Source organism: Erythrolamprus reginae, chromosome 6 (genome assembly GCF_031021105.1).
Source record: "Erythrolamprus reginae isolate rEryReg1 chromosome 6, rEryReg1.hap1, whole genome shotgun sequence".
Lineage (NCBI taxonomy): Eukaryota > Metazoa > Chordata > Lepidosauria > Squamata > Dipsadidae > Erythrolamprus > Erythrolamprus reginae.
In genome coordinates, this window is record NC_091955.1 from 79,906,959 (window position 1) to 79,921,911 (window position 14,953).

The following is a 14,953-nucleotide window of genomic DNA, read 5'->3' on the forward strand; positions in this document are numbered from 1 at the left end:
TTTTGTGGTGAATACAATACTGTTCAGGTTGTTAATAAATGTTAATTTTATGGTTAAAACAAAAAAATTGACAATTTTTTTTCCAATATAAGACATACCCCGAAAGTAAGACATAGTGGGGCTTTTGGGGATAAAAAGAAAGTAAGACACTGTCTTACTTTCGGGGAAACACGGTATGTCGCCAGCTAGCTAAAAATGGAATTAAATTTGTACTGCTCCTGGAAAAGGATCAGATTCAACCATGCTGCGATTTCATGGTTAACCACAGTAATTTCCTATGTATGGTAAGAAAATCATCTCCAGATGTTAATTCTTATAGCAAACTAGATTTCTTGTTTCAGTGCAGTTTACTACTGTGCTGCTTATTGACTAGGCCAGTGATGGCAAATCTTTTCAGCACCGAGTGCCCAAACTGGAACATATGTGCATGTGGTTGCGTGTGCACATGAATGCACACCAAAGGGTGCATGCCTTTTCTTTTTGGCCATTTTTGGTGTTTAGTGGGCCATATTTGGACAGTTTTCCAAGCTATTTTCAGGCCATTTTTATTTAATTTAATTAATTTAATTTATTAGAATTGTATGCCGCCCCTCTCCGGAGACTCGGAATGGCTCACAACAATAACAACAATGTAAATAAATCTAATACATTTTTTAAAAAATTTAAAACCCCATTGTTAAAACCCTACAACACATACCATACATAAATAATATAAACCCAGGGGCTCAGCTTCCACATGCCTGATGACACAGGTGGGTCTTCAGTAACTTAAAAAAGGCAAGGAAGGTGGGGGCGGTTCTGATCTCTGGGGGGAGTTTATTCCAGAGGGCTGGGGCCGCCACAGAGAAGGCTCTTCCCCTGGGGACTGCCAGATGACATTGTTTAGTCGACAGGACCCGGAGAAGGCCAACTCTTTATGCCGATTTCAGGCTGTTTTCCAAGCCATTTCCAGACCATTTGGGGGGCTGCTTTCAATCCATTTTGGGGGCCATTTTCAGGCCTTTTTTGACCATTTGTGGCCTGAAAACAGCTGAAAAGCAGCCTGAAAATGACCTGGAAACAGCCTGTTTTCTGGCCATTTTCCAGCACTCTGGTACCTGCAAAGACCAGCTGGCCGATGTACATTTGCATGCCAGAAACCAGAATAACATAGGTTCACCATCACAGGAGTAGGCAGTGTAGCTCTAGATCAGTGGTTCTCAATCTTTCTAATGCTGCGACCCCTTTACACAGTTCCTCATGTTATGGTGACCCCCAATCATAAGTCTAGTGCCAATTCTCCCAACAGAGCTTTAAGCTGATTGGCAGGAAGGTCAGAGGGACACCCCCACTGTAAACACCTGATTGATCGGATTGTAAAAATATGTTCCAAGGCGTCTTTTCCCATGATCTTAGGTGACCCCTGTGAAATGGCCATTCGACCCCCAGGGGGGTCCCAACCCCCAGGTTGAGAACCACTGCTCTAGATTAACTGTCTTATAAGCAGAAAATGGAACAAGGAACTCAGTGGCTTGAAGAACAAATAGATTTACTGAAGATAAACATGTTTTTAAAGTGTCTAATCAGAGCATATTCAATGAGGTGTTAGCCAGTTTGCAAGGCCAGAACAAGATACACAATAGTTTCAGCTTTCAACTTTGTATTTAAATATTTTCTTCATAAACAAGGGGAAAACAATCCTTTTCTTTCATAGAATAACAGCAGCCATATATCTATTCATCTTTCTGCCTTTCCATTAGATAAGTTGCTTGTCTCTCTGTTAAATATGTAATAAATAATGTGGTGTTTGTTCCTAATGTCACCCGGGATTGCACAATTGAGGAGGACATCTCCTTTTCTAAGAACAAAATGATTGTACATCAGACTTATATATCACTCTTTTTTCCTGACAATTAGTAAATAAATCTTGTGCATCTATTTTACAATCTGTTTTTTAATTGTTGAATATTATTGCAGTTGTGTGTTTTCTGTTTAAACTTTTTTTAATGATAATTTGTTCCAACTTAGCAAATTTGCTGGAGCTTCAGCGATCAGAATTCTAAGACAGCAAAAGTAACATTTTCAGGCTGACCGGGAATTGTGAGAATTGCAGTCTCAACATTTTTCATGACTCTGGGTTGGAGAACGTTGGTCTAGAACAATGATATAAGTCAAACAAACAAACAAACAAACAAACAAACAAATAAATAAATGTGAACCTATGGCATGGGTGCCACAGGTGGCACACGGAGCTATATCTGCTGGTACGCAAGCCATTGTCCTAACTCAGCTCCAACGTACATGTTTGTGCCAGCCAGCTGATTTTTGACTCGCCTGGAAGCTCTGGGAGGGCGTTTTTGGCTTCCATAGAGCCTCCAGGGGGGTGGGGGAGGATGCTTTTACCCTCCCCTGGCTCCAGGGAAGCCTTTGCAGCCTGGGGAGGTTGATAAACACGAGCCTATTGGGACCACCAGAAATAGGGAAACAGGCCATTTCTGGCCTCCAGAGGATCTCTGGGGGGTGAGGGAAGCTGTTTTCACCCTCCCCAGGCATTGAATTATGGGTGTGGGCACGCAGGCATGCGCTATACCACATGCGCACACTCCTTCGGCACCCGAGGAAAAAAAGGTTCGCCATCACGGGTCTAGAAGAATGAAGATTGGCTTCTAAGCTTTTTTTTTTAAGCCAATGGACAAACACAAATACTATGCTTGTTTTTCCAGGCTCAAATACTTGTTCTGCCATCCCAACCTCCAAATTTGGACCAAGATAGCAAACAGCAATATCCATCCAAACATGATCATATGATCTGCAAATGCCTCTCACTCAGCATTTCCTATGCAGCAACTATTGGTGGACTCACAACCATCATCGGTACTTCCACCAATCTCATCTTCCTAGAATATTTCAACACGTAAGTATTAATAAACTCTGGCTGAAACTGATGTGAAAGCATGTGTGTAGTGATGGGCGAACCCAACGGTGTTCGGATTCGGCAAGTTCGGGTGAACTTTACGCAAAAATTCGGCCGAACCCGAACCGAACCCGAACGGGGAATCCCACCAAGAGATTCCGGGGGCGGAGCTTTGATGTCACGTATACCAGCAGGTTGCTAAGGACGCCAAGGTGATCACTTCCTGGATTCCATGGAATTCAGGAAGTGATCACCTTGGCATCCTTAGCAACCTGCCGGTGACGTCAAGGCTCTGTCCCCGGAATCTCTTCATGGGAGGGATTCCCCAGCTCCTTCAAAGAGGGAGGTCTTCACATAAAAATAAACATTGTTATTTTTACGAAAAAGGATGCCGCAGTGGCGCTATAAGCAAAGGGTGGTCTTTTCACGTAAAAATAAACATGTTTATTTTTACGTGAAAGGACCGCCCTTTGCTTGCAGAGCCGCTGCAGCGTCCTTTTTCGTAAAAATAACAATGTTTATTTTTACCTGAAGACCTCCCTTTGAAAGAGCTGGGGAATCCCTCCCACGAAGAGATTCGGGGGGAGGAGCTTTGACGTCACCAGCAGGTTGCTAAGGATGCCAAGGTGATCACTTCCTGGATTCCATGGAATCCAGGAAGTGTTCACCTTGGCGTCCTTAGCAACCTGCCGGTGACATCAAAGCTCCGAACACCGGACATGACCCCGAACTTTGCCCGAAGTTTGAAAAAATTTCGGGTTCGTGTCCGGCATACCGAACACCGCAAAATTCAGTACAGACCCGAATTGTGCAGGTTCAGTTTGCCCATCACTACATGTGTGTTTATCCTTATCCCAGGCATATTTTTTCTTCTTATCCATTAGTTTCACAATGGATACTATAAACTAAGAAAACAGGCAGACATGATGTTCTTTCCACCATAAAGAGATTTCATTCACATAATGATCTGGAAATTATATCTAAAAGGAGAATTTGAGGAAATCAATGTATTTAGACTCAAGAAGAGAAAATTGAAGGGGGATATATTCACATGTGAAAGAATCAACATCATCATCATAATCTAATGACCCCACCCTTGTGGAGTGGAGTCTGATGATCTGAATGGAACTAGCAGAGTGTTTTAATGGCCAGATGCCCTTCCTGTCACCAATGCATAGTTTTGTTCAGCAGATATATCCTCAGTGTACTCAGAAAGAGAAATGTCTGCCTCTACCTAGGATTGAACTCACAGCCTCCTCACAGCCTCCATTCACACTTGAAAGAATGCTGCATAGAAAAAGGCTGAGAGGTTTCTTTTCCCCTTAGTGTGTATTAAAGTACAGGAGACAAAACAATGGCTATAAATTACCAAATGGCATATTCCATCTGAATGATAGGGAAAACATCCTAAAGATAACAGTCTGGCAGTGGAACCATTGATAAGAGATTTGACAAGCTCTATGTTACTGGATATGTTCAGAGAGAGAGAGATTAGACAGCTGTTGATTGCCAGTGCTTTAATCTGGAATCTTGCATTGAGCAAAAAGTTGGATTCAATACAATTGCTTCCAATTCTTTCTGCAAATGGTGAGAAAGTACCAAATGAAGCGTATCTACATAGAAAATGTCACATTCTAAGACTATGAGTTTGTTGGAAGATGAGAGCACTTCAGGAGCCAAGAAACTTGTGAACTGAATATTTCGGTTCTCTTCCTAGTCTGTTATATATTCTCTGTTTTGATAAAGTTCTAGGTAGGGTTGTAAGCATTCCATCAGTATCATAATAAATTAATGCTACTAAAATAGGATTTAGCTGGAATAGGTAACTTTTAAATTCATTTAGAGGGTTCTGAAAATATTTACAGACACCTCACATCCTGGACACAAACTGTTTCAACTCCTACCGTCAAAACGACGCTATAAACCACTGCACTCCAGTATAACTAGACCACAAGAATAGTTTTTTTTCCTGAATGCCATCACTCTGCTAAACAAATAATTCCCTCAACACTGTCAAACTATTTACTAATTCTGCACTATTAATTTTCTCATCATTCTCATCACCCGTCTCCTCCCACAAGTGACTGTATGACTGTAACTTTGTTGCTTGTATCATTAAAATTATATTGACTAGTTCCTAATATGATTGGATTGCTTATTTGTACCCGGACTATCATTAAGTTTTGTACTTTATGATTCTTAATGAACTTTCTCAACGAATATTTTCTTTTATATACACTGAGAGGATATACCAAGACAAATTGGCCAATAAAATTCTGTTCTGTTCTATTGTATTGTGGTCTTGGAAAGATGTAACAGACACGCTGGATAGATGGAGTCTTGCAACCCTGCAGGACTTCATCAAAAAGTCTCCTATAGCAACTAAGAGGATGATTGCATCAGAGGGAAGGCATTTCCTGGTGTTTGCATACTTAGTTGCTAATCTGACCACTAAAATTTTCTCCTTCTCAATGAATTAAGCCTTTTCCTTTCTTGACTTTTTTTCCCTCCTATTTGCTCTTCTTCCCTTGGATTAGTGTAGTGGAATAGTGTAACTGGATTACTGTAAAAACTACATTCTTCCACACTAAGGTAGAATAAGAGTGGTAGTGGTGCTCGAGGAAGCTTTAAATAAATTGTGAATACATTTCTTTTCACTTCTTTACAGCCATTACCCAAATTCAGAAGTGGTGAATTTTGGAACCTGGTTCTTATTCAGTTTACCTATCTCGTTCATTATGCTGGTGTTAACCTGGTTTTGGATGCATTGGCTTTTCCTTGGTTGCAAGTAAGTGAAACTGTGATGGAATGTAGGAGGCTGGATTCCCAGACAGGAGGAGAGCCATTCCAAGTGAATCAGAGACAACTCAAATTGAGTTAGATAAATGGCAGAAACTATGGGATAGAAATTATAAATTATAAATTATAAATGTCAACTGCATGTAGGGAAAATCTTTATAAAACGTTTTACAGATGGCATTTTCCATCCTCAAGGTTAGCAAAGATGTTTAAGGATATGTCCCCAAAGTGTTGGAAATGCCACCACATACCTCGTTCATACTATCATATGGGGTGGACATGCCCCAAAGCAAAAAAATACTGGACAACATGCATACATGGCTGGAAAAATGGGAAAGCAACATATTGATTTGAAACCAGAAATATTTTTGTTGGGCATTTTACAGGATAAGTACAATAAGGAGAATATATATCAGATTTTGACTGCAGCTAGAATTGTATTTGGAGCAATGGAAAATTAAAGAGATCCCCCACAGATAAAAATGTGATTTAAAAAATATTAGAATGTTCAGAAATAGACAGGCTAATACAGGAAAAGGAAGAAATGAATACTTTTTGACCTGGGATTTATTTTATCAATGGTTAGCTGATAAAAACAGGAGTTAGAAACAGGGAAATAAAGGGAAAGGATCAATACTGTAAGGAAGGTATGTTAAAATGGATAAATAAACATCAAAATAATAATAATAATAATAATAATAATAATAATAATAATAATTAATAATAATAATTAATAATAATAATAATAATAGTAGTAGTAGTAGTAGTAGTAGTAGTAGTAGTAGTAGTAGTTGTAATTTTTATATGTTATAAAATAAAATAAAAGCTTGATGGGGAAAAAATATAAGAGACAAGTCAGTCCAGATATTATATGTAGGAAAAAGAGATTGAAAGCAGTCCTTTACTAATAGTTCCCGGAGTGAATGCAGATAACAATGTGTTTAGTCTGGCAAGATTTTGTCTAAAGTTATGGAAACCATGAAGAATTTTGCTTGGAAGAATTACCACACATGTTATTTTTGGTTTTGGGGTCCGACAGAAACCTGTCCTATCTGTCGACATTTCCAATCTATAGTAAGAGTGCTACATCATGCTGGTATTACACCAAAAATGTCCTAGTGTCCACTCCAAGGACTAACATTAGCAAGTAACAGATAATTACATTCACAGTTACAATTACAACAGAACAGTTGCAAACATCCAGATAACCAGTAGATCAGCACACAGAATATAGAAACAATTTAGCGGTTGGGATTTTTTTAGCCCAGTTCTGGTAACCTAAATGATTCTTGTATTCTTCTGTTTCTAATAGCAGGTTTTGTTTTCAACTGTTTTAGATTTTGTATTATTTGTTTTAGTTAATCTTTTAAAAAGGAGCCTGATTTGAAACCCTTGGGATTATTATAAAGAAAGAAATAGTTTTCATGCCAGTACACAAATAGCTGGAAGATCGCAGTGACCTCAAGATGCCATTGGCCTTATCTGGAAGGGCTCCAATCAATCTCTTGAGACATTTTGTTTCCTAATAAAAATGAGATGTAATAAATCAGAAATAATGTACTCTCTTGCAACAGGTCTCAACATGATTTTTGCACAATGAACAGTTACGTTCTGTTGGCACTGCCAACTTCCAGTGTTTTTTATTACAAAATGTACGTTTTGTGGCTTATTAGTCTGTAATTGTGTTTACTGCAATATATTCAAGAATGTATTATATTGAAAAAAATGACAAAGAAATAATACAAAAGTTGGAGTTTTAAAGAATCCTAAAGCCATATTGTTTATTCCACGTAATGGGGAAAATTTATTTATTTTATTTATTTATTAGATTTGTATGCCGCCCCTCTCCATAGACTCGGGGCGGCTCACAATACAATAAAAACAATTCCTGACAAATCTAATAATTTACAATTTAAAATTTAAAATAGTTTAAAAACCCAATTTTTAAGCAGACATACCTACAAACAAACCATACATAAATTATATAAGCCCGGGGGAGATATCTCAGTTCCCCCATGCCTGACGACAAAGGTGGGTTTTAAGGAGTTTGCGAAAGGCAAGGAGGGTAGGGGCAGTTCTAATCTCTGGGGGGAGCTGGTTCCAGAGAGTCGGGGCCACCACAGAGAAGGCTCTTCCCCTGGGGCCCGCCAACCGACATTGTTTAGTTGACGGGACCCGGAGAAGGCCCACTCTGTGGGACGTAATCGGTCACTGAGATTCGTGCAGCAGAAGGCGGTATGGCAGTAGGAAGCTGGAAGAGAAGGGATAGGATGGCCCAAAGAACAAAAGTTAAGTAACAACCCAATTCTAGAGTGTCCCAAGTCAATAGAATTTCCTTCCCCATGCTTCAGAAGTTTTCATAATTGGATCATTAAAGTTGTAAGTGCCATTGCCCATATCTTTTGGTATGATGCCAAATGCAAACACAAAGCAACAAGAATTGGAAACAAACTAAAATTTGAAAATCAGTTAAATCAGAATGTTTCATTTTGCATCAAAAAAGCTTCTAGCATCTGACCCATGTTGATCGGATGCAAGTTCAACCTGAGATGTAAATCACAGTTGTTCGGTTTTGACCTTCAGACTTTGGTTAAATTGAGATAGACTTAAGATATGTATACAGTGTTTACTTGTGCTGATGGTAAATAACATGGGTCAGATGCTAGTTTATATACTCCTGTGATCTGATTCAGAAAAAAATCCTCTTCATTTGTTGGGCTTAAAAACCCAAATTCCAAAATGATTTATGGTGTGAATCTATTTCATTTCAGGGAAAAATCCACAAACTACACAGAAGGAACTCTTTCTGTTCCTTTTTTTTAAAAAAAATAATATTTTAATTGATTTTTTTACAATATATCACCCACACAAAATAAAACAAGTGTTTTGTGAATTGTGCCCACCGCCAGACAAACATGTTTGAATGTTTCGGTTCCTTTTTATGAGCACTGAGTAGCAAACCCATTTGGCAGGGGTAAAATGTTCCCAGTTCACTTGTGCCAGTTGCGAGGTGAGCATGAGGCTCTGCCCACCCACCCAGATGCCACCAATTCTTTTACCTTCTGTGCATGCACATAAGACTTTGTGCATGCGCAGAGGGTAAAAAAGAACCCAAATGGTGGTGTCCGGGTGGGTGAACAGAGCCTTTCACTCCCTTCGTGACTAGCTCTCCTACGACCAACAGGGATGAGCAAACTGGGAGCATTTCACCTCTGTCATTTGGGAAACCTTTTTCTGGCATTAATTCAGCTCTCCTCTGAGTATGGTTGTCAAAGTCAATATGGATTTGCTGCATATCTTGCTGCAGTTCCATACTCTAAATTCCTTCTGTTTTCCCATCTCCTATTTATTTTCAGTTTCAAAGAAACCTGCTCAATAAGTAAGAAGAAAAAGACCAAGAGGGAAGAAATGTCTGAGAAGAGAATCCAAGAAGAATATGAGAAGCTGGGAAATATTAGGTAAGAAAAAAGGGTACACATTTTGCTTATTGTATTATACTGAACCAATCTGTCATTTCCCACACATATTAAAACTTCTATAATTTCAACACAGGATAGCTGGATAAAAGCTCCAGCTACTGCTGTTTCAATATATATTTTTGTTTTGTTCCTTTAATTCTCTCTATGGTATTTCCAATTGCTAGATAGCCGCTCACTCCATTTTAAAGTCTTTTTTGTCTCCTTTTAAATTTTAATATACTTTTTGTCATTAAATTGACCAAGCACTCACCCAGCTTCAGCATGTCTTCACCTCTCTCCAGCACAAATGCTTAGATCTTATCACTTAGGGCAATCCATTTCAATTAGTCTAATAGTAGCCGCCCCACCTAACGATGACAGAGTCATTTCCCACAGCTGCTGGCCCAGAAGCTGGTGCTGGCTTTCTGGGGGATTGCAAGCCCCACCCCACCCCTGACCACTGATTGGGGCCTCTTTTCTTCAATTCCCGCTACAGGGCATATCTGACCTGATTCCAATCTGGTTCCAGGTCTCCAAACAGCTGGGATTCAGAGGTCCTCAGCTGTGGCGAGGGGGGCGTTTGCCCAGGTTCGCCTGGTGCACCAGTTGTGGCCCTATTTGGATCGGGAGTCACTTCTCACAGTCACTCATGCCCTCATCACCTCGAGGCTCGACTACTGTAACGCTCTCTACATGGGGCTACCTTTGAAAAGTGTTCGGAAACTTCAGATCATGCAGAATGCAGCTGTGAGAGCAAACATGGGCTTCCGTAAATATGCACATGTCACACGAACACTCCGCAGTCTGCATTGGTTGCCGATCAGTTTCCGGTCACAATTCGAAGTGTTGGTTATGACCTATAAAGCCCTTCATGGCACTGGGCCAGGTTATCTCCGGGACCGTCTTCTGCCGCATGAATCCCAGCGACCAATTAGGTCCTGCAGAGTGGGCCTTCTCCGGGTCACGTCAACTAAACAATGTCATTTGGCGGGACCCAGGGGAAGAGCCTTCTCTGTGGCGGCCCCGGCCCTCTGGAACCAGCTCCCCCCAGAGATTAGAATAGCCCCCACCCTTCTTGCCTTTCGCAAGCTTCTTAAAACCCACCTCTGTCGTCAGGCATGGGGGAATTAAGATACTCTTTCCCCCTAGGCTCCTACAATTTATGTATGGTACGTTTGTATGTATGATTGGTTTTAAAATAAGGGTTTTTAGCTTCTTTAGTATTGGATTGTCGCATGTTGTTTTTACCGCTGTTGTTAGCCGCCCCGAGTCTACAGAGAGGGGCGGCATACAAATCCAATAAAATGAAAATGAAATGAAATGAACACAGGAGACACCGGTAGCGCTGGGAAATTGGTTACACCCTCTCTTCTGTTTCAGTACTTTTGGAAGTGCCAAATTAAGAAAGATCACTGAATTATATATCAGTGGACCAAGATCCAAGAAACAGCATCGATGTAGTCAACATGGAGGAGCTGCCTTCTACATTCTGAATAGAACTAATCAACAAAGTATTGGGTTGTGGGATTCTATTTTAAATGCTTCTTTTAAAATATACGTAAATATTTTTTTTCTAGCTATCCTGAGATGGTGACTGCATTCTTCTTTGTCTTGATGGCTTTGCTCTGGTTTACAAGAGAGCCAGGATTTGTTCCAGGCTGGTCATCTCTCTTTGAACAGTAAGTATTTTCTTAGAAGCACAATGTCACCCGGAGCTCAACTGTAAATCAGAACTCATTGTATAATGGCTTAGTTTGACTTAACAGAAGATTCTTAGCTAGATTAGGCCAGTATCTAACTGTCCCTACAATTATGGAGTTTTTGTCCTCAAAATTTAATCCCTTTAAATCAATTTAAATATAACCAATTTAATTATCCTATAACTGCAGCCCATTACATTTTGTCCTTCACTGCCAAACAGCAGGATATTCAATATTATGCAAAGAACAAACATGAATATGAATGGATGGGGGGGTGGATTAGGGGAGAGTACATTTTAATCAATCTTGACTATCGGTGTTTGCCTGCAATTTTCTTGTCAAGTTTATACAGAAATATTTTTGCCGTTGACTCCTTCTTAAGGCTGAAACAAAGTGGCCTTAACCGTGACACCAAATTGGCTGTCTATAAATTTGAAATAGTAGGTCAAAAATTAAATAGTTAAGGCACCAGGATGGAAACTGGAAGTCTGTGAATTATAGTCCCATTTAGGTATGAAAGCGGGCAAGTCACTCTTTCTCAGCCTATCCCAGCCTTACCAGATTGTTGCTATGGGGAAAAGGGAAGGAAAAAATGTCTGTTAGGTATATTTGCTGACTTGAACTCATCTAAAGATAAAAATACAGATAACTTCATGTTGCCAACCAACATAAATGTAATGTTACTACAAGCAATCTTTATGCATCCATAGATAAATAGATTAAATGACAATGGGACACCATACATTTATGTCTTATTCTTTGCTCAGTGCTGAACCATCCTATTTATTCTTGTACATGTTTTATTTCCATCATATACTACAACTTTTACAACCTCAAAACAACACTATAGAGCATTGCACACCAAGAAAACTAGACACAAGAACAGTTTTCCCCCCAAAAGCCATCACTCTGTTAACCAAATAATTCCCTCACCACTGTAAAACTATTCACTAAGACTGCATTACTATTGCTATTAGTCTTCTCTTTATTCCTATCACCCATCTTATTTATTTATTTATTTATTTATTCTATTTTTATGCCGCCCTTCTCCTTAGACTCAGGGCGGCTTACAACATGTTAGCAATAGCACTTCTTAATAGAGCCAGCATATTGCCCCCACAATCCGGGTCCTCTTCTCCCACTTATGACTGTATGACTGTAACCTGTTGCTTGTATACTTATGATTTACATTAATATTGCTTCCTGATTGCTTATTTGTACCCTAGAAAATCATTAAATGTTGCACCTCATGATTCTTGACAAATGTATCTTGACAAATGTATCTTTAATGAACTCAATCTGTATAGTCTGGAGGACAGAAGGGAAAGGGGGGACATGATCGAAACATTTAAATATGTTAAAGGGTTAAATAAGGTTCAGGAGGGAAGTGTTTTTAATAGGAAAGTGAACACAAGAACAAGGGGACACAATCTGAAGTTAGTTGGGGGAAAGATCAGAAGCAACATGAGAAAATATTATTTTACTGAAAGAGTAGTAGATCCTTGGAACAAACTTCCAGCAGACGTGGTTGGTAAATCCACAGTAACTGAATTTAAACATGCCTGGGATAAACATATATCCATTGTAAGATAAAATACAGGAAATAGTATAAGGGCAGACTATATGGACCATGAGGTCTTTTTCTGCCGTCAGTCTTCTATGTTTCTATGTTTCTAAATGTATCTTTTCTTTTATGTACACTGAGAGCATATGCACCAATGACAAATTCCTTGTGTGTCCCATAAAGAATTCTATTCTATTCTATTCATCAACCAGTCTTCAATTCTGTATTTATACAAAATGTATTTTTTTTCTAAAACAGCACATACAGTATTCAGTAACATGCTTGTATTTTTCAGTGTACTACTAACAGTCCTACTGGGCTAAAGTTATCATTTCATACGCTAGCAAAATAATGTTTAGGATCATCCATCACAGAGTAGAGCCTGGGAAGAGTTATTTCAGATGTTTGATAACCTATTTCTCTTTTCACCTTCTGTACGTGTCTTTCTGGGTGTTCAGATCTTCAAAGTTTTTTCTCCTGCAACTGGAATAATGTCTTCTACTGTTTTTCATTTCTTTTCTTATTGAAATATTTCTAAGTCTACATTTTTTTTAAAGAATTTTAGTTTTGAGATCTTTTTTCTTGTTAACTTCTAGTTGTGTAACATGTAGACACAGTAGAACAATAAACTTAGGACAAACCTATTCATTATTAGGTGTCAGAATATCTTTGTGAGTGACATAGGGGAAGGTATGGTAGGGAAGGTTTGCCTATTTGCCGATGACTCTAAAATGTGCAATAGGGTTGATATTCCTGGAGGCGTCTGTAATATGGAAAATGATTTAGCTTTACTAGATAAGTGGTCAAAGCAATGGAAACTGCAGTTTATTGTTTCCAAATGTAAAATAATGCACTTGGGCAAAAGGAATCCTCAATCTGAGTATTGCATTGGCAGTTCTGTGCTAGCAAAAACTTCAGAAGAGAAATATTTAGGGGTAGTGATTTCTGACAGTCTCAAAATGTGTGAGCAGTGTGGTTGGGCGGTAGGAAAAGCAAGTAGGATGCTTGGCTGCATAGCTAGAGGTATAACAAGCAGGAAGAGGGAGACAGTGATCCCGCTGTATTCATTCATTCATTCATTCATTCATTCCCCATTCCCCACTCATTTTTTAACAAAAAAAAAAATTGTGGTCATAAGTTCCTCAACAATACTACCTGTACTCTTATAAACTTTGAGTCTTCTACTTCATTTCCCCACTTTTTGAATGAGAAAATCAACAGCAGCTCAAGTTAGGAATTTCCTGGAAGAATCATAGTGGAAGCCAAATGTGTCTTCCACTAGATTTTGGGAGTAATTAAGTTACCATCTCTGGAACATGGTGGCTGAGATGCTGAGCCTGTTAATCGAAAAGTCAGTAGTTCAGTTATTCGAATCCCTAGCGCCACGTAATGGGCGTAATTCCAGCTTCTGCAAATCAAGCAGTTTGAAAGCATGTTAAAAATGCAAGTAGAAAAACAGGGACCACTTTGGTGGGAAGGTATTGTGTTTGGTGCACCTTTGGTGTTTAGTCATACTGGCCACATGACCACGGAGATGTATTCGGACAGTGCTGGCTCTTCAGCTTTGAAAAGGATATGAGCTAAGGTTGGGAATGACTAGCATATATGTACAAGGGGAACCTTTACCTTTAAGTTACCATCTCTACTACTACATTTTCCTTTGAAGGCTCTGTAGCCTGTTTCTGAGAGCCAACACCCACACTTACTCATTGGTTGTGGGGAGAATAATGCAGAACAATATCAGTATTTGTCCACTTACCTTATCTGTTTTCTTGTTCCTTAAATCATTTCTGCACTATGCAAGATAAAATGGCCTGACTCAGTAAGTATTACAGAATGTTCTTGCAAATCTTTGCACAAAGTGCTAAGATATAGCTTGACTCAGTTGTGGTAGAATAAGGATCCAGACATTATAGCACAGAATTATGTGAAAAACCAGGATACCATGATTTGTTAAACAAATCATGATTCATAAAATAAATTAGATGTGCATGAAACCAGTGAGGGAAAAGAGGACATGAATCAGAAAATGAATCTATCCACTGATTACAGCTAGTGTCTGTTGTAAAATTGTTTCATGGTTTTCCTAGGAAAGGCTATCGGACAGATGCCACCGTCTCTGTTTTCCTTGGTTTTCTCCTCTTTTTGATTCCAGCAAAGAAGCCATGCTTTGGGAAAAAGGCAAGAGGTATAAAGGCTTAATTTTTTTAAATGTTTTTTAAATATACGTGTATTGAATATATGAAAAGTGTGGCATCTGGATGTCATGAGTTTTGATACAAAATAATAGTGATAATATTGATAATTGTCTCTCCTTATCTCATTTATCTTTTCTTCCTTTCATATATGATCTCCTATACTTTTATATCTTTTCTTCTTTCCTTTTCTTCATTTATATTACTACATATCTATTCTCTTCAATGTGTATTACGTATTGGACAAACTAAATAAATAAAAAATAAAAAATTAGTCACATTAATCATACTCACATAATTATACTAATATTAGAAATATTAAAATTAAAGATAGTAACCCCCAC

The 14,953-nt window shown here is 38.9% G+C and overlaps 1 protein-coding gene across 1 annotated transcript in view; it reads left to right on the forward strand.

The window, feature by feature from the left end:
• SLC13A4 (solute carrier family 13 member 4) overlaps nt 1-14,953 on the forward strand; it is a 60,252-nt gene that overhangs the window by 38,394 nt on the left and 6,905 nt on the right. Inside the window, exons 9-13 of the mRNA XM_070754973.1 lie at nt 2,703-2,893; nt 5,562-5,681; nt 9,049-9,150; nt 10,728-10,829; nt 14,505-14,602. Of these exons, the coding sequence (XP_070611074.1) occupies nt 2,703-2,893; nt 5,562-5,681; nt 9,049-9,150; nt 10,728-10,829; nt 14,505-14,602 (613 nt within the window). The remainder of the gene's footprint in view (nt 1-2,702; nt 2,894-5,561; nt 5,682-9,048; nt 9,151-10,727; nt 10,830-14,504; nt 14,603-14,953) is intronic.